The sequence below is a fragment of the Lepidochelys kempii genome, chromosome 6 (assembly GCF_965140265.1).
Source record: "Lepidochelys kempii isolate rLepKem1 chromosome 6, rLepKem1.hap2, whole genome shotgun sequence".
In the NCBI taxonomy this organism is placed as follows: Eukaryota; Metazoa; Chordata; order Testudines; family Cheloniidae; genus Lepidochelys; species Lepidochelys kempii.
Window position 1 is genome coordinate 66,454,340 of NC_133261.1, and position 18,952 is coordinate 66,473,291.

General features: G+C 47.2%; 1 protein-coding gene across 4 annotated transcripts in view; it reads right to left on the reverse strand.

Moving 5' to 3' along the window:
- SLC8A3 (solute carrier family 8 member A3) overlaps positions 1-18,952 on the reverse strand; it is a 196,676-nt gene that overhangs the window by 12,309 nt on the left and 165,415 nt on the right. For all 4 annotated transcript variants that reach the window (XM_073348493.1, XM_073348492.1, XM_073348491.1 and 1 more), the window contains 2 exons: positions 1,084-1,208; positions 385-484 (listed from right to left, as the gene is read on the reverse strand). In XM_073348493.1, the coding sequence (XP_073204594.1) occupies positions 385-484; positions 1,084-1,208 (225 nt within the window). The remainder of the gene's footprint in view (positions 1-384; positions 485-1,083; positions 1,209-18,952) is intronic.

The following is an 18,952-nucleotide window of genomic DNA, read 5'->3' on the forward strand; positions in this document are numbered from 1 at the left end:
TTTTGAACAGCAGTAGGTCAAAGCACACTATGGAACTTGTAGTGTGCAGTAGCAAGGTCCACACAGTGACTGAGTGCGCTATACATTCCTGCCCTGGCTGTGGTTTGCCGTGCACTATATCTTTATGTAGACCAGCCCTTAGGTGCTGGAGGGCTACATTTTTAGAGTTGAAACTCCTGGTTTCTATCCCATGCACGTGGTTTAGCTGATACCCATGATCCATGCACGTTTGCAGTACACAGAGTTGTTGGAGCTGAACACCACTGAGGAAGCAGAGGCAGTTTCAGGCTGGCTTACACAGGCGCTCAGAGAGCCGAGTCTTGCTAGTACATTCCCTTAGGGTTGGTGACCTTGTTGTAGCTGGGCACCCTCAGGTCCCCTCACCTGCACTAACAGTAATGGCTTCCATGAACTGGTCCCTCCAGGAATGTGTCCCTACAACCAAAGCCAGGTTTGTCTTCTTAATCAGCTTGTCCACGGTACTCTGTCAATGGGACAAAAATGCACAGCAGTTAAACCAGCTTTGACACCACGTGCTGTTCTGAGAGAACACTGTGCTGAGAGGAGCACTCGGCCTTCCATAGGGGCTGGAACAGGCACTCCCCGCATCAGGGAGATGAAGGCCCTAAAGATGGGGCTGGTGGCTACAGTCATGCAGCTGCCCTTCTCTTTGTGCAGCGAAGCTTCTCCCTGCCCCTCATCCATCCTTCCTCTCCCCAGGCATTTCTACCCCATCTGCTCTCTCTAGACGGGTTGCTTTGTCCACCATCATCTCAGGATACTTGCTCCTCCTCTCTCTACAGGGGTAACTCACAGGCTCTCTCCACAAGGTGCTCATACACCTTCCCTTCATCTCTCCTGAAGCTGCTCCCTCATGCCTCTCTCCTCTGGGTTCTCCCTTAATCTCTCTCTGCTAGGCCCCTTTCTTCAGGTGCGTTCTCTCTCTCCCCTTGGCCACTCCCTCTCTCTCTCATGGCTGTCCACTCTGTTCAAGCCGCTACCTATATCCCTTCCCTCCAGCTGCTTCCTCTCCAGTGACACTGTATTATCTCCTCATGAAGAGCCCTGGTACCCAGCACTGACCTTGAATTCATAGGACTCCTCAATGATGACCTCTAGTTTGGGATGCTCGCCCAACACGGGCTTCCCCATCTCTGCAATCCTCTTGGCTTCCTCCTCTTCGATGGTCAGCTTCCTCTCTGCCACTTCTGTGAAAACAGCATCAACAATCAGCTAAAGACAGCATCCCTTGGACTCTCAGCACAAGGCAGAGGCGCTTGGTAGATGCTGTGAAATGCCTTGGGCACAAATACACACCTCTCACATTTTGCTGAGTTCACAATGAGCCTCATGAGAGTTTATGGTGGGACATTAGGTGAGTGGGCTTTTTAAAGAGCTTCTTATTGTACTTTCAATGAATTACACTTCTCCTGAAAATGAGGAACCTATCACATCAGCTTGAGCCAGGCACATACTGGGGAAAGCATCCCCTGTAATGCTAATGCGCCTCAGTCCTTACCTACCCACTCACCCTGACTATTCCAGTCCTTCTTTCCCCTCTACTGCCCACATGCCTCACTCCGGATCTGCAGCACCCTCAGTTATTCCTACCCTGGGCTTCTTTACTGTAAACCTAGACTGAGCACATCAAGCTGACTGCCCTTGCGGCATACGCTGGATTTCAACCCAGGCCTCCAGAAGTGAAAGACTAGTGCATTAAGGGCTAGATCCTGCTCCATTAAAGCTCATGTGAGTTTTCCCATAGTCTTTAATGGGAACAGGATCAAGCCCTAACACACTAGTGATGAAAAGTGCTTGGTTAGGTATCCCTATTATTACAGTACTGAGCACCCCTAAACCTGATTTTAGTAAAACTGTGAACATATTCTACCCTCTTTATCCACATGGTACCACTAGTGATGGCAATGGGAGTTCTGTAGGAGGAATGAGTGAAGAATATGCTGCTGGCCACAAGGTCTCAGTCAATCTGGAGAGGGAAGAAGCAGTTAACAGGCCCATGACTGCCCCCACTTTCACCTCTAGCTTGCCAGAACAATTCATTGCCATTTACAGAATGCTGAGGTGTGATGTGTCCAGGTTATTTCACGGCAGCCGGAGATAGCAATGGGGCCCAAGAGGGACATCACCTAGAGTTGGAATGTAGTGAGAACTGGCAGCACGACCCCAGAAACGTCTTGACTGGGAAAGAGTGTGCGCCTGCAGGGCTGCCCTCATTTTCACTGGCAGCCTGCAAGTACATTGTTTCTATTAAGATTTTTAATAGAAACATCCAAGTTTTTGAGGAGCAAAAGCCAAGATTTCACTGAAAACACAAAAGATCTCAGGGAGAAAAGGTCAGTATATACCAGGGGACATAAATTTCAGTATATACCACGGGACATAAATAATTGTTTTAAAAAATTGTCCTTTACCCTGTCTTGAACCCCTTTATTAGTCTGACAGACACCCCCCTATTCCTCCCCCTGCTTCAGCAACCACAGCTTTAGTGGGATTGAAGCACCAATTCTTGTTACGCTTTAGCACAAGAGCCCTTTTAAGAAAATGTTAATTTGCAGACAAGTTTTCTAGTTTGAATTGAACAAGAGACAGAATCTTTTTATTCCCCTTTGATTAGAAAATTGCTTTGAGCAGTCTCTTCCATTCAGGGCTTGCTGTAACTCTCACCCAGATATATATTCAGAGGGGCAGGCATACACACTCTTAATTCTTTCATTCTGCACTGTAATTATGTTTACATCACATTGTGCATTTCCTAGGGGATTCCTATCACTGGAAACTGTACAGGAAAAAATAGGTCAGGGACCAAGAGGGCTTTCTTTTCATATAAAACTGGATGATTAATCCTTGATGGAGTAAAAAGTGTTCCCAGACTTCTGAAGGTGGGAAACAAGATGCCCCATGTGGTGCTGCCCCTGAGGAGCAATCCACTGAGACAGCCCCTTGTGGTGCTGTCTCTGGTCCTGGATGACTCCCTGAAGGCTCCCCATGTGGTGTTGTCCATGGTAACGACGCAGAATTAACTAATCCATTGATGTGGATGCTGTCTATGGTACTAATTATGGTTCACTCCTCCCCACCGCAGCTTGCTCGGCTAACAAAATGAAAGTGGAGACTGGCACTAGGGTGAAGGTGGGGATGATTATTCATGAATTTATCTTCAAATGCTGAATTGTGATTGGACCTGGCCATGTTTGTTTGCTTTCCCACCGACTTCCATGTGATAGGTTTTTGTTCACATGGCTGCTTGGGGTGGAACTTCCTTTCATGTGACTTTTGGGCTTCATGTGCAAACGCACATATTAAGGATGGAAGAGTTCTCCTGGCCAATCTCAATATACTAGCATCACATGTTTGGGAGCAAGGGTGAAAAGAGGCCTGGACAGAGTAGGAGAGCCTCATGAAACAACGGTTACTCACCTTCTCGTAACTGTTGTTCTTTGAGATGTGTTGTTTGTGTCCATTCCAATCAGGGGTGTGCGCACGCATGTGCGCGGAAGCCGGAAGATTTTTCCCATAGCAGCATCCGTTGGGTTGGTCTGGGCGCCCCCTGGAGTCGTAATTTATGGCACTCAATATAGAGCCCTGCTGACCTGCTACCCCCTCAGTTCCTTCTTACCGGCTACTCTGACAGAGGGGTAGGAGGGTGGGTATTGGAATGGACAGGAACAACACATCTCAAAGAACAACAGTTAAGAGAAGGTGAGTAAACCCTTTTTTCTTCTTAGACTGCTTGTTCATGTCCATTTCAATCAGGTGACTCCCAAGCTCAAGCTCAGAATTGTCCACTGATTGGAGCACTGCCCTTCCAAAGGCTGCATCCATCCCTGGCCTGCTGGGTGATTGCATATTCCGTGATGAAAGTGTGTATGGAGGACCACATCGCTGCTCTGCAGATTTCCTGGATGGGAACCTGTGCCAGGAACGCCATTGAAGAGGCCAAAGCCCTGGTGGAGTGCGCAGTGATTGGAGGAGCAGGCACCCCTGCCTGGTTGTAGCACTCACAGATGCAGGACATGATCCATGATGAAATCTGTTGAGAAGAAACGGGAAGACCCTTCATTCTGTCCGCCACTGCCATGAAAAACTGAACAGACTTTCAGAATGGTTTCATTCTCTCAATGTAGAAGGCTAGCGCTCTGCGGACATCCAATGGGTGAAGCCTTTGCTCCATGCTGCTCAAATGCCGCTTAGGATAGAACACTGGGAGGTAGATGTCCTGGTTGGTGAGAAACTGGGAAACAACCTTCAGAAGGAAAGCCAGGTGAGGCCTGAGCTGGACCTTGTCCTTATGGAACACATTGTAAGGGGGCTCTGATGTCAGGGCCTTGAGCTCAGACACCCTTCTGGCTGAGGTTATCGCTACCAGAAATGCTACCTTGTAGGAGAGAGAGAGCAGGGAGCATGTCACCAAAGGTTCAAAGGGCGGTCCCATGAGTCTGGAATGGACCAGATTGAGGTCCCAAGCTGGGACAGGCTGACCTTTAAGGAAACAGCTGACCATAAGGTTAGCAAAGACCGAGCGGCTCTCTGCGCCTGGATGAAAGGCAGAGATGGCGGCCAAGTGAACCCTTACTGATGACATGGACAGCCCCTGCTGCTTGAGATGGAGAAGATAGTCTAAGATAAGTGGCACAGAGGCGAGCGTCAGGGATGAATGATGCTGCACGGACCAGATTGAAAATCTCTTCCACTTAGCAAGGTAGGTAGCCCTGGTGGAGGGTTTTCTACTGCCTAGGTGGACTTGTCTAACTGAGACAGAGCAAGAGAGCTCCATTGGGTTCAACCATGGAGCTTCCATGCTGTGAGGTGCAGTGATTCGAGGTTCGGATGCTGGAGCTATCAATATCACCGAAGCTTGTTCCCTCCATATCTTGACAAGCACCTTGTGAACGAGAGGGATGGGCGAAAAAGCGCGTAGGGAACGGCCTCCCCATGGGAGGAGAAACACATCCATGATGGAGCCCAGGCTGTGATTCAGGAAGAAGCAAAACTGCTGGCACTTCCTGTTGCATCGCGTGGTGAACAGGTCTAGCTGGGGAAAGCTCCACTGATGGAAGACTGAGATCGCAATGTCTGGGCAAAGGGACCACTCGTGGCTGTGAAAAGACCAGCTGAGATAGTCCGCTCGTTCTGGACTCCAAGGAGGTACAATGCTTGCGGATGTATCAAATGTTCTACACAGAAGTCCCACAGCATGAGGGCTTCCTGGCACAGGGGAGAGGAGCGTGCACCCCCGGTTTGTTAATATATATATATATGCCATGGTGTTGTCATTACTGATACACATTTCCCTGATAAGTGGGTACAGAAAGTCTGGCACGGCAGGCGCACTGCTCTCAGCTCTCTGACATTGATGTGGAGAGCGAGCTCTGTATGAAACCAGAGGCCTTGAGTCCTGAGGTTCCCCAGAAGTGCTCCCCAACCCAGTGATGACACCTCCGTCACTAGGGAGAGAGACGGCTGAGGGCTGGAGAAGGTGATCCCTGCACATACTACCCGTGGGTCGAGCCACCACAGGAGGGAGTTGAGAACCTGGCGGGGCAGGGTCATGACCCTGTCCAAATTGTCACGGGCTGGCCGATACACCAACGCTAGTCAAGACTGAAGACGCCGAAGCTTGAGTCTGGCATGTTGCACCACGTAGGTACAGGCTGCCATGTGTCCTAGAAGTTTCCTTGCTGTGGTAGTGGGAAACTGCCTGAGACCTCATACGATGTCACCCAGGGGCTGAAACCTTGCTTCTGGGAGGTATGCCCTGGCTTGTGTTGAATCCAGTACTGCCCCTACAAATTCTATCCTCTGAACTGGGGACAGCATTGATTTCCCCTCATTCAGAAGAAGGCCCAGTTCGTTGAACGTCGCTCTTATGAAGTCGACTTGTGTCTCCACTTGAGACCTGGAGTGGCCCTTTATGAGCCAGTCATCGAGGTATGGGAACACCTGTACCAGCTGCTTGCGCAGGAACACAGTTGCTTGCCTGTGGATACTTGGCACATGTTCTATCTTCAGAAGCTGTCTGCAGTGTGGCTTGGCCCTCAGGATCAGGTCCCATGGGAAACCACCTCTACCAATTCCACAGGCTTATTTATAAGATCCTGCAGCAATGTGGTCACCTGACAGTATGACACTGAATGGCTGCTGACAGGAGGCCCGTCAAGCCCACTGCCATTGACAGGCTGAAACGGAGAGCCAGCAAGCAGCGGGGCCAGTGACTAGGGCAGAGTTGGAGAACTAGCTGCAGCAGCAAGGTGGTGATGGTGGGTTCCTTGCCGCTACTTCAGCGTTTGAACTTAGGATGGCACAAGCCCATGATGTGCTTTGCTGAGGAAAAACTGCTCTTGGTGAGTGGGTATGTGCCCTGTATAAGAGAGAGCAGGAACTTGCAGAAGGGCGGGTAAATCCAGCAGAGGGACCAAGACATGCTGCAGGAACAGCAAAGCAGGAGGGACAGAGGTTTAGGCAGCTGGAGATGTACCAGCAGCAAGTGATTGAACAGTCAGAACAGGCCACCCAGAACTGGCATCCAGGGTAAGAGGCCAGAAATGACTATCTGAATGCTAGCACAGAAGTTGTGCCTGCTCTGAGTCCCTGAGCTGCTCATGAGCTGGACACTGCTGCTTCTGGCCAGCAGGTACCAGTGCTGGTGTTGCTGGGGCCAGCCAGGTGGATACTACTGCTGCTCCCCACAGTTAGGTCAGCAGCATCCATCACCTTCTGCTCATGGGGCTGCTGAAATGGGTACTGTTGCTTCTCCTAATGACAGCCAGTAGTAGGATTCTCCCTCTGGTGCTGGGGCTGCGGAGAAGACTACTAGTGCTAGTCAACCAGGAGTCTCCTGATGCTGTTGGGATTGCTGGAGGGAATGCTCCTACGTCTCCTGCTGCTGATGAGTTGCATCCTTCTGATCTGCAGGCTGGAGCCGAGAGCCTTCTCCAGACTTTGGAGGCTGCTCTGATTAATGGACATGTCCCACCGTTATTATTTGACAAGTTTCAAGGAATTTCATAAAACAACCAATCAACCAACCGCCTTCAAACAAGTAGATTTGGAGATTGACAAAACGGTCCGGCTGACGCCAGCGTCATCCCCACTGACAAGCCTCATCTCATCAACAAGGGGTGTCAGGATGCCACTCAGAGTCCTTGCAAGTGGCCACTTTGACAACACAAATTTCAGACTGCTGACTTTCTGAACCTGAGTGGGAGGGCTCTAAGAAGTGGGAAGATACAACACAGAGAAGTCTTGCTCTGGCCAAGCACAGAGGCAGGAGTTACTCAGGGATTCCTGTACAGTTTATAAACATCCCAGGTAATGCCACAGACACTGAGGTTTTATGAATCCTGTTCAGATTCCAGCAGATCTCCTATTCCTCACAAGAAGTCATACAGGGATTATAAACTCTGCCTGGACTCTTTTTGTAAACCTTGCCTGGACTCACAAACCCTGCCAGATTGACTGCAAATGTTATAAACCCTACAAGGCCTGCAGAGTTTATGAAATACACAAGGAATCCTAAGGCAGTTGATACAACATTAATCCATTGTAAAAGCAGACACAAATACATCCATCTTTTGAAATCAATAATGTACTTCAAAGTGTTGCAGCAGACCTCTCAAGCTCTACAGTTGGCAATCCTCTTTTCAGCAGATTGGAATAAGTTGGTAAACTGAACAGAGCAACAGAGGCAGCAGCAACTGCCAAAAAACCAGTAGTAACGAGGCACAGTGGAGCTCAGAGACAAGGAGCTGGGAGACAATGGGCACAGGACATGAGAGGGGAGAGGATACCAGAGGCCACAGAGTGGCAGAGACAGGAGTACAGTTAGGTCAGGGTAGCAGCACCAGAGGACAACGTCCTCCCTTTTGGCCCTTTGCTACATGCCTGGGGGTTCCTATTGCACATTTTGTTTTTAGGTAATTAAGAGGCTCATGTCACAGAACACTTAGCAGAAAATGTTTGGAAATGAAAGCATCAAAGGAAATTCCTAGATGATTCATTAAGATGGGGCCAGGTCTGTAGATATGTCTCAATAAGTGAAGGGAAAAAGAAAGCTTCAAATATGTATTTTTAAAAAACAACCAAACATTAGAAAGTCAGTGAAATTCTAAGTTAAGTTTAAACTTCAAAAAATCCTCAAAGTACTGAAGTGCAGAGCTGGAGTACCCCAAACAATCTTAACTCAGCCTCTGTATCTCCACCAGTTCTCCATGCTAATTTAAGAGGCAATCTTATGTCTGGACACTTTATATCTACAATGTTGACAGTATGAGCCACATGTATCAACTAAACGGTGTCATACTCACCATATGTCTGTAAGTGACACCTGTGGGTGCCACTTACACGACCAATTCAGTGTCTGGTAAGCAAGACAGAAAAACCAACATCTCTAGGCACTAAATCCAAGAGTTATAGCATGCTCATCATCACAGTAGCTAAGCCACCTTCAAGTCTCAGATTTTTTAAAACAAATTATTGCTTTGCTTTTTCATTCTCCCTCCTATTTGTTTGTTTTATTTATTGTGGAAAATCTAAGTAAATTAAGCGAGTTTTGTGATTTGTTCTGTGGGTGATGAGGCCCATGGTCGTTCTGCTGTGAGATCCATAATTGACGGGCAGCTGGGAAGAACATTCTGTCTCCTACACTCATGTGTATCACCCTTGTGGCTCATAGTTGTATTGTTCCGCTGTAATATTGTTAATGGCAGTCATGGTCACGTGGAGAGAGCCAGATTCTCAGGTAACCTTGGCCAGTCCCCTGGAGGGCTTTGGAAATCAGGACTAAAAACCTTGATTTTGATTCTGTGTTCCACAAGAGCCAATGCACACAGTGGAGCACTGGGTGTTGCGCTCTCAGGGGACGGTGTGGCATGGGCCACCTGTAGATGGAAGAGGGCATTGTTATGAGTTGCAACCACTTAGACACCTAGAAGCAGAGAAGAGGCCAAAAAGGCCTGATCTTTCTTGATGAGTGCAAGACACTTCTCCTGTGCTTCCCACTAGCCATCACCATAACCTCCATCTTCTCCACGCTGAGTTTCAGCCAACCATTCTTCATCCATGGGTCAATGACTCCATGGTATCTGGGAGAGGGTGCTGATAGTGTTGAATATTAAAGAAATGTAGAGCTAGGCATCATCTGCATAAAGCTGTCACCTGAGACTGTGCTATTGCATGTTCTCTTCCTGCAGCTTCATGTACCCTTCATGCAAAATCGGATGGAGGAGAGGACTGAAACTTTTGGGACTCTACAGATGAAGGCAGAGAGTAGTTGCTTATCCTGATTCTCGGGTGTTCATTTTGAGAGGAAAGATTGGTGTCATCTCAGAGATACCTGTCCACCCAGGCTAAGTCACTGGCACAGACTAGGAGTATCAAATGCCGTGACAAGATCCAGCAGTATGAATATGCCATTTCTCCATGGATAAGAGGTCATCTCGCCTGTTGTGCTTAATATACACATATAGGACTTAACCAACACGTCACCTTCTCAGGGCTTGTCTCCTCTACGGGGAGACAGACGCTGCTGCAATCAATGCAGCATGGGTCGATTTAGCAGGTCTAGTGAAGATCCGCTAAATTGATGGCAGAGCACTCTCCGGTTGACCCTGGTACTCCAGCTCTCCCAGAAGAGTAAGGGAAGTCAACTGAAGAGCGTCTCCTGTTGACTCAGCACAGAGAAGACACCGGGGTAAGTCGACCTAAGCTACGTCAACTCCAGCTATGTTATTCACGTAGCTGGAGTAGCGTAACGAAGGTCGACTTACCCCAGTAGTGAAGACAAGCCCTCTGTCTCTCCCATCTTAGTGATTCTCTGGTGAAGCCTCCCAACCAGTATCTTCACTATGAGGCAGAGAACTATTATTATCCTACATTACAGATGTGGAAACTGAAGCACAGAGCAGGGAGGAGAATATCTCAAGGCCAAAGAGCAAATAAACAGTATTGCTGGGCATAGATCCCAATTGTCCTGGCTCCCTGTCCTTTGTTCTAAGCAGTACATGCTACATTGGCAGGAAATACCAAAGTTAAATTTAAGTCTGGGTTGACCTAAAATACAGGTCCTTGAACCCAGAGGAGTATTCCCTGCAGGAGGTGTATGTCCAGCTGCAGTGTCCAAGAGCTCATTGGATAAATTTGGGAGGCCTTCAGGAGGAGGGATATGATCAGATGCTCCTACCTTCGTGTGCCTCTCTACACCTGAGTGTATCTGAGCGCATAAAACTCTCCCCTCTCCTCCCCAGCAGAAAAATAACAAGGGCTATGATAGTTTTTTTTAAAGACCATTTTTAATTTGGCAGATCAAGTCTGTCAAGGTGAACGCTGCCAAACAGCAGCTTAATTATTAACCAGTCCTGATTTCTATTTTTATCAGCCTCAACACGCAGCTTTCAATGTGGATTGCACCCTGGACTCCTGGCTGTCAACTCCAATTAGCTTGATAAGGTCGGGAGACACCAGGCAAGAAAAGGAGCCTGGCAGTTCTTCCTGGGTTCCCTCCTCTGTCTCTCAGAAATGGGTAAAGCTGGAGGAAAGGCTTTCTCCTAACGCCTTCTAGTCTGAACATAAGCGAATGCAAACATTATTCCTGTTATTTAACATGCAGATTGTGGGAGCACATACAAGTCTCAATCAGGTTAGGCCCCATTTTGCTAGGTGCTGTACAAACATGCGACAATCCTTGCCCCAAAGAGCTCAGTGTCTAAAAGACAAGATCTAACAGGTGGGGAAGGTGGACAATTCCCAGGCAGTCAGTGTTAGTGCTGATAGCTCACGTGAATGGCAATGCAGACTTACAGATAGACTGTCTCCTGATTCAGGGTCACAATCTGCCCACATGGCCTTACCATGGGACAAAATGCTTTCACTAAATGTTTCACTAAACACCTCAAAGCCTTATGCGGAGTTATTCAGTCTGCTAAACCAGTCTGGAAATGTCAGGCTCTCTCTGTGGAGGACGGCGGGACTGTGTTGCAGGGAGTCAGGTCTCTGAGGCCTCCTCTTCCTGGCTCCGCCACTGACTTGCTCTGTCACTTTAATGCTCCAGCCCTCAATTTCCCCACCCGCACCACAGAAATAGCACTTGTCTACTGACATGGGTATCATGTGGGTTAAGTCACTGATGTTTGGGAAGTGCTTTGAGATCGATCCATGGACGGCACTATAGCAGTGTCAAGCATGCTTAGTGTGAGATTGCAGCATTTGAGGCTGAAATACTGGGAACACATCCCTTCTTGGCACTTCTAGTACCAGCCAGAACTGGGAAGGACAGAGACATCTGTGAAAACGGGGTTGCCTGCAATTGGGTGGGGACAGGACTCATTGATCCTCAGGTGCCTACCAAGCTGATGCCCCAATAACTCTCATTTAGAATAAAAACATGGGTGGAGACCCCCGCAGGAGAAAGAGGCTGGATGAAGCTGGGCTACATTCATGACATTTACCCCTTCCTAATCAGCTGGGCATCACCTGGGAGTCGTCTTATTCACAGGGATTTTAGGGGCTGGGGATGCTAACTGGGGAAGAACTGCTGTGAAACGTATGCAAATGAGGAGTCTTAGAAACAGCAGTTCCCAAGGCACTTTGTCTCTTTTTGGCTGGGAACACCTTCACCTGCCTGACCTACCCTCACAATGTGACCCAGCTGCCCCTGCTTCTCAACATCGTCCCTGGGTAGGAAGGAGGTGGGAGCTCAAACTAGGGATAAGGAAGCAGGGACAATGGCTCAGAGAGAGAGATGGGGTGCATGGCCAATCCATCCTGGGCAGGGAGGGTGAGGCGTTTGACTCAAGGGAGTTGGGGGACACAGTGAGGTAATAGGAGTGCGGTTCATGTTGAGTGAGGGGCAAGGAGGCAGAGCAGCTATCGTGCAAAGACAAAGAGGTGATACCAAACAGAGCCGTAGTAATCTCAGTCCTGCAGGACAGCACTCTAAGGCTTTCCGTGTATCTGTTGCCAGTGTGAAACACAATGAGTATCCCACTTGGCTGTGCACCAGCTTGTCAAGGAATAAAGTGACACTGCAGGAGATGCCAGCAGGAGACTCAGAACTGCCCTTCCCCCAACCTGCTCTCTAAAATGCTTGTCACCTATAAGAAAAACCTGAGAAAACCTGGCTGGGTCAGCATCAGCCTGCGCATGCAAGGGAGTCTCCTCCATCTCATGTCCCAGCGGCACTCACTTCCTTCTAGCAAGTGTAGCTCTGTAACAGAACTGCCAAGAGGCTTTTCCTTTTGCTGTTTTTATTCTAAGAGCCAAATTCTGCCCCCACCCTCCTGTGTCCTGGGCACGGGCCCTTCCTATGGCCCAGGAACACTGGTTAGTGTAGCTGTGCTGGAGGGTGAGGGGACACAATCCTCCACCTAACTTCACAGATTAGCTGCTGGGCTGTGGCTCCGCTGGCCCCTGTCCAGGGCACAGCAGGGCTTATGTCTTTGTATTACAGAAGTGCTAGAGGCCACAGCCTGAAGTGAGGGCTTCACTGGGCTCTATGCTGTTTAAACACAGAAAAAGAGACAGGCTCGAAGACTTACAAGGAGAGTATTATGGAGGGTTCTGAAGGTGGATAATGAGGTAGCTTTGCAGATGTGTATGGGGAGCTCCTCCCAAGCACGGAGGGCAGCATCGGAGAAAGCACAAAGCAAATTTAACAAGTGGGTGCCGGAGGCTGGTATGATGGGCCGACTGGAGGCAGAAGTGGACCTTTTGATAGTGAACCAGAGATGATAGGTCAAGTGGGGATTGGTCATGAAGGGCCTGGAAAGTAACAACAAGTAGTTTATGTTTGATGGGGGAAGAGAAGGGGAACCCAGTGGAGGGATGCAAAAGAGGAGCAATATGGGCAAAGCGATGGGATAGGAAAACGATCTTTGCAGAAGTATTCTCAATGGGTATGAGTGGGGCAATATTGTCTTTGTCAAAGCCAAAGACAAGGATGTTGCCGTGATTGAGATGTGAGATGATGAGAGCCTGGATGAGCATTTTAGCTGTGTGGATGGACAGGAAAAGGCTGCATCTTGGAGATGTGCTGCAGAAAGAATTAGCAAGATTTAGATACTGCCTGGATGTGAGGACTTAGAGAGAGGTCAGACTTGAAGGTGACACCCAGGTAACGGGCCTGAGGGACAGGCAGGATGGGGGTGTTATCCACATTGATCAAGAAAGGAGGTAGTGGGGAGGGGCTGGAACTCTGTTTTGACCATGTTGAGCTTGAGCTGATGGCTAGACATCCACAAGATGTCAGTGGGACAGGCTGAGCTTTTAGTTTGCACAGAAGGACACAGGTCTGCAGTAGAGAGGTAAATCTGTGAGCTGTCTGCTTAGAGATGGAAGCTGAATTTGTGTTTGCAGATGAGATCATCCAAAGATAAGGGAAGAGAGAGAAGAGAAAGGGACCAAGGACAAAGCCCTGTGGAACCCCCGTAGAAAGCTGGAGGGGAGATGAGGAGGATCCTCCGAAGGACATGCTGAAGGAATGATTAGAGGGAGAAAGAGAACTAAGAGATGACAGAGTCATGGAAGTCCTGGGAGGTCAAGATTTCAAGAAGAGCATGGTCGATGGTGTTGCAAATGGCAGACAGGTCAGTCAGGATAGAGTCCTGGTTCTGAGCTTTGGCCAGGAAGAAACTTTGCTGAGAGCCATTTCAGAGGAGTGTATGGGACTGAAGCCAGAGTGGAGAGGGTCTAGGATGGAACTGTAGGAGCAGAACTCTAGACAGTGATTGTAAACAGCATGTTCAATTAAATTAGAGATGAAACGGAGAAGAGGTGGTAGTTGGAGAGGCAAGTGGGGGAAAGGGCGTCTTTTTTCAGAAGGGAGAGACTACAGCACTTGGATATTGTGAGGGGGAGAGAGTCAAAGGAGAGTGAAAGGTTAAGGAGAAGAGTAGGAGATAGGATGAGACTGGGTCCCAGGGACATCCGGTAATGGGATGAATGGCATCACTGGGGTACATGGAGGGGAACAAATGATAAATGTCTGCATCTGTGACAAGGGAGAAGGACAGGAGAGTCCGAGGAGGGGAAAGGACAGTTCAGTCTCCATGGCCCATTCAATCCTTGGCTTTTCTGCTGAGATAGAGACAAGGTGGCCATTTAAGCCACTTGTAACATGGACATCTGTCTATTAGAAAATACACCAACTTCAGCAAACAGCCATCAACTGGCCACAACTTCAAGTCATTCTCTGAACTAGAGCGGATTCCAACCAGAAAACTAGAGGCTCTCACAGAGCTCATTAACCATCCTATGAGCTACCCAACGCCCATGTCTGGAATGCATTTTTCTGCAGATGAAGTTCACTCTTTTTGGGGAATGCAGTGTTAGGAAGAAACTGAAATGATACTTAAAATGGGCTTTTTCTTGCAGCTGCATAATAATAAAATCCCAGCTAAGTAAAATAAATCTTGGGCACGAATGAGCTCATCTCCCCTGAGAACCGTCTATCAATCAGTTGGACTTGGGGAAGACTGTTGGCTAAGAGATAATCTCATTTCTGAGGTTAGCATATTGATATGTCTGTAGCTGAACACATACACATACACACACATTCTGAGCACTGAATATTCTATGTGCCTTTCTAACAACAGGGGGAGTGTGAATTTAGATAGCCATTGAAAGTTGTTTTGAGATGTGATGCATCTGGCATTACATGTACCAGCTTATTAAATATGAGCTAGGAGAATCAGCACCCTTACGAGTGGAAGGATTTTGTGTTGCTGAAGCACCGGATGGGGCATCAGCAGACTATTCCATTCTTGGCTCTGTCACAAACTCACAATGGGACCTTGGGCAAATCAACTGTCCACTTTGTGCCTCAGTCGCTTGTTCTGTAAAATGGGGATATGAATACTTATCTACTTCACACTGGGATTAGCAGCATAAGACTTCATTCATGAATAGCAAAAATGTGCTTTGAGACATTTGCTTAGTAATGGGTGACTAGAGGTTAGGATACTCAGTTCTAATAAGCACCCAAACATTTGGATGCTTCCCCGAGCCTTTAATCAATTATCTGAACCTCTTCAGCCTGAAAATCTTACAAGTACAGGGTCTGGTAAGATTTCCAGTAATTCCTGCTTTTGGTCATGCTGCAAATACCACACAAACAATCATGTTCATGGCAATTTGACATGTCTCTTTCTGAACCCAGCCAGCACCAGAAAGGACAGAGATAATTGCAAAAATGCAAGCTAATGAAGCAAACAAGCTATCCTAACTTTTTTGAATGTCAGAAAAGGTTTGGATTCAATTTGAGATTTAGGTTAAAAGTCCAGGTTTTTCCCTCGCTCTGAACTGGCTCACCTAGCCCTACTTTTGGCAGAGGCAAAAATTACCATATTCCCTGACAAAAGAGGACAGGCAGACATTCCTACAGGAATACTAGTAAATTTATCAAATACCATTACCATTTCTCCATATTAATATTATGCAGAGTAGTCATTTCCCAATATTAACAACAATAAGAATAAGACCAATAAGAATTATGAATTCCCCAAAGTGATGAAAATAGGTGTGTTGCAAAAATAGCTACTTTAAGTAGAGAAAACATGGCTTTGTGGTTAAAGCAAAGGGTTCCAGGTCCTATTTCTGTCACTGCTGTTAACTTGCTGGATGACCTTGTGGAAGTCACTCTGGCCTCTGTTTCTCCATCTATGGATGGAGCTAATGTTCATCCACCTCACAGAAGGTTTTTGTGGTTCAATTTACACTTGAGGTCTTTGGATGAACAATGTCACTGAAATATTTATCGTATATTTAAAAATCAACATGTTAAAAGTGTACTGACACGTGAGATTATTTTAAACATCTCACTTACTTTTCATTATTTACACTGTTTGCCTTGTGCATTTCTCTTATGTTGTACAATAAAAATATATTTGTCAGATTCACATTTGTTTATACTCAGTTTCAGTTTCAAAATCTCTCACACTAACTGTGCTGTACCATTTCCATTGCAAACACTGCAGGGAATGTTTAAATGAAAACAAAAAAATATGAGCAGTGGCATTTTTTTAAATTTTACAGAAACATCTGTGTTGGTCTGAGGTTTGATAAAACCTTCTCTCTAAAGATTTACACTGTGGTTCTAGGCCAACCCAACACATTCATTTCATGCAGTCAGAATCAGATACAGTACTTTAATCTAGCAGCCATCATGTGCATCCTAAAACAGTTCTTTTCAAAGTTCATTGAGCCACAAATATGGATTGCAGAACCAGTGTGGCTCAAATAAGCACTGACTTGAACATATGCCCAAAGCTCATCCAAACCCATTGAGTTTAACTCATTTTTAAAAAAATATTTTCCATTTTCCATGTGTTTCTTTACTTTCAGGGTTGGGAGCAGCAGTGCCAATAATGCCCCCAAAAGTTGCTCTCATGAGATTTGCAAACGAAAATTATTGGTAATCTTGCTAGGCAGCTCATCGTTGTGTGATTTCAGCACACCCCCATGATGCAATCACATAGAAGCTAGCTGCAAAGAAAGGAACTTCTCCAAAATCAGGGGCTGCTTGGACCAGAGAGTCTCGGTTTGGGCCATCTGTGTCACTGATACGTATCCAGAGTTCTAGTGTGTATGCAGACAGAAGTGAATATCTAACCACTTGAGCTTTCCTCCTCACAAGCCAGCTAAGGGGCAAGCAGTAGGCAGAAGCCTAACATCAGTGCTCTGTGCTGGAGGAGTGAAGAGCCAGAGCAGCAGGTGCCCTGGCCCTAAAAGCTGCCGGGTTTCTGGAGAGCAAACAATGGTGGGCGGAAGACATGACATACACACACAAGGGAAACAAGAATCACCAGGAGAAATGTGAGACATCTAGGGGGAGACCAAAAGGGGGCCAAGTGACAGAGCCATTAGGTCACTCAGGTATGTTTATACTGCAATTAAGCACCCATGGCTGACCCATGTCAGCTGACTTGGGCTTGCGGGGTGGTAAAATTGTGGTGTAGACATTCGGGCTTGGGCTGGAGCCTGGGCTCTGGGTCCTTCCCCTCTCATGCAGTCCCAGAGCCTGAACATCTACACTGCAATTTTACAGCCCCACAGCCCAAGTCTCCTGAGCCTGAGCCAGCTGACAAAGGCCAGCCACGGGTGTTTAATTGCAGTGTAGACATACCCGCAGGCTCAAAGACAGGTCAGTGGGGCAGCTGCAGGGAGATGAGGAGCTTGGTCAGAACAGGTAACATGAGAAGCTGGGAGCGGGGTAGATGACAAGCTTCAATGTAGTTTTCAATGTAATTTTTACAAACAATCCTGAATGCTTGCTTTTTCTAAATCTAAAATGACATGGACTAAGTGAAAATGTCACCTCCATTTCTCCTTATTAGCCACGATTGGTGGTGCTCTAATGTGTGTTTCTGCTGTGTGGGGGTGTGGATATTATTGATATTGTTCTGGATATTTTCTATCTTGGTATCTGTAGTTTTAAACACGTACAAGGTACAAGTGACACCAGCCCAGCTCTGCACAGAATTCATGTGCTGCACACAACTGACTTGACATTAGATAAACATAGCATTGTAGACAGCCTGGCGAAAGGCGGGTGGACTCTAGCCAGTGTGACGGAGGGGGAACAGGGTACGCTACCCTCAGGACCCTTCCACTTCCTCCAGGTCAGAAATTTGGCCGTTTTTTATTAACTGAACAGCAACTTTCCATAGCTGGTGACATATTATCCAGTAATACCTGCCAAAGGCAATCGAATTTGATCACAGAGTGGAAATTATATTAATACAAATGATTAGGTTCCAGGGGTTCTGATCAAATTAAGTGGCTAGTGAATTAAAGCAACAAAATTGCTGTGAGAAAGGTTGCACTTGACTCATTTCCCATCCTGCTGAAGTTGAAGAACTGACAAAATTCATAGGAGAAAAAGGCCTCTTAAAGGATTCCCAGCCCAAGTGGGTCAGAGAAGTTTTTCATAAGCATCCTGAACTGAACTTCGGGGATTCTGTGACCTTTGCTGTCATTAGTTATCTCCTAATTAGCCCCGTTTGGGATTCTGGACATACTCTCTGGACAACTGCCTTAGAGTATTAGGAATTGAAGGGGGTAGCATAAAGATATTTTCCTCTTGATTTGCAATGAAGTCTTGGATATGGTCTTTGATCCGAATCATAGAATATCAGGGTTAGAAGGGACCTCAAGAGGTCATCTAGTCCAACACCCTGCTCAAAGTAGGACCAATCCCCAACTAAATCATCCCAGCCAGGGCTTTGTCAAGCCTGACCTTAAGATTCCACCACCTCCCTAGGTAACGCATTCCAGTGTTTCACCACCCTCCTAGTGAAAAAGTTTTTCCTAATATCCAACCTAAACCTCCCCCACTGCAACTTGAGACCATTACTCCTTGTTCTGTCATCAGTTATCACTGAGAACAGTCTAGATCCATCCTCTTTGGAACCCCCTTTCAGGTAGTTGAAAGCAGCTATCAAATCCCCCCTCATTCTTCTCTTCCGCAGACTAAACAATCCCAGTTCCCTCAGCCTCTCCTCATAAGTCATGTGTTCCAGTCCCCTAATCATTTTTGTTGCCCTCCGCTGGACTCTCTCCAATTTATTCACATCCTTCTTGTAGCGTGGGGCCCAAAACTGGACACAGTACTCCAGATGAGGCCTCACCAATGTTAAATAGAGGGGAACGATCACGTCCCTCGATCTGCTGGCAATGCCCCTACATATACATCCCAAAATGCCACTGGCCTTCTTGACAACAAGGGCACACCGCTGACTCATATCCAGCTTCTCGTCCACTGTAACCCTTAGGTCCTTTTCTGCACAACTGCTGCCGAGCCATTCGGTCCCTAGTCTGTAGCGGTGCATGGGATTCTTCCGTCCTAAGTGCTAGCTTCTGCACTTGTCCTTGTTGAACCTCATCAGATTTCTTTTGCCCCAATCCTCTAACTTGTCTAGGTCCCTCTGTATCCTATCCCTAC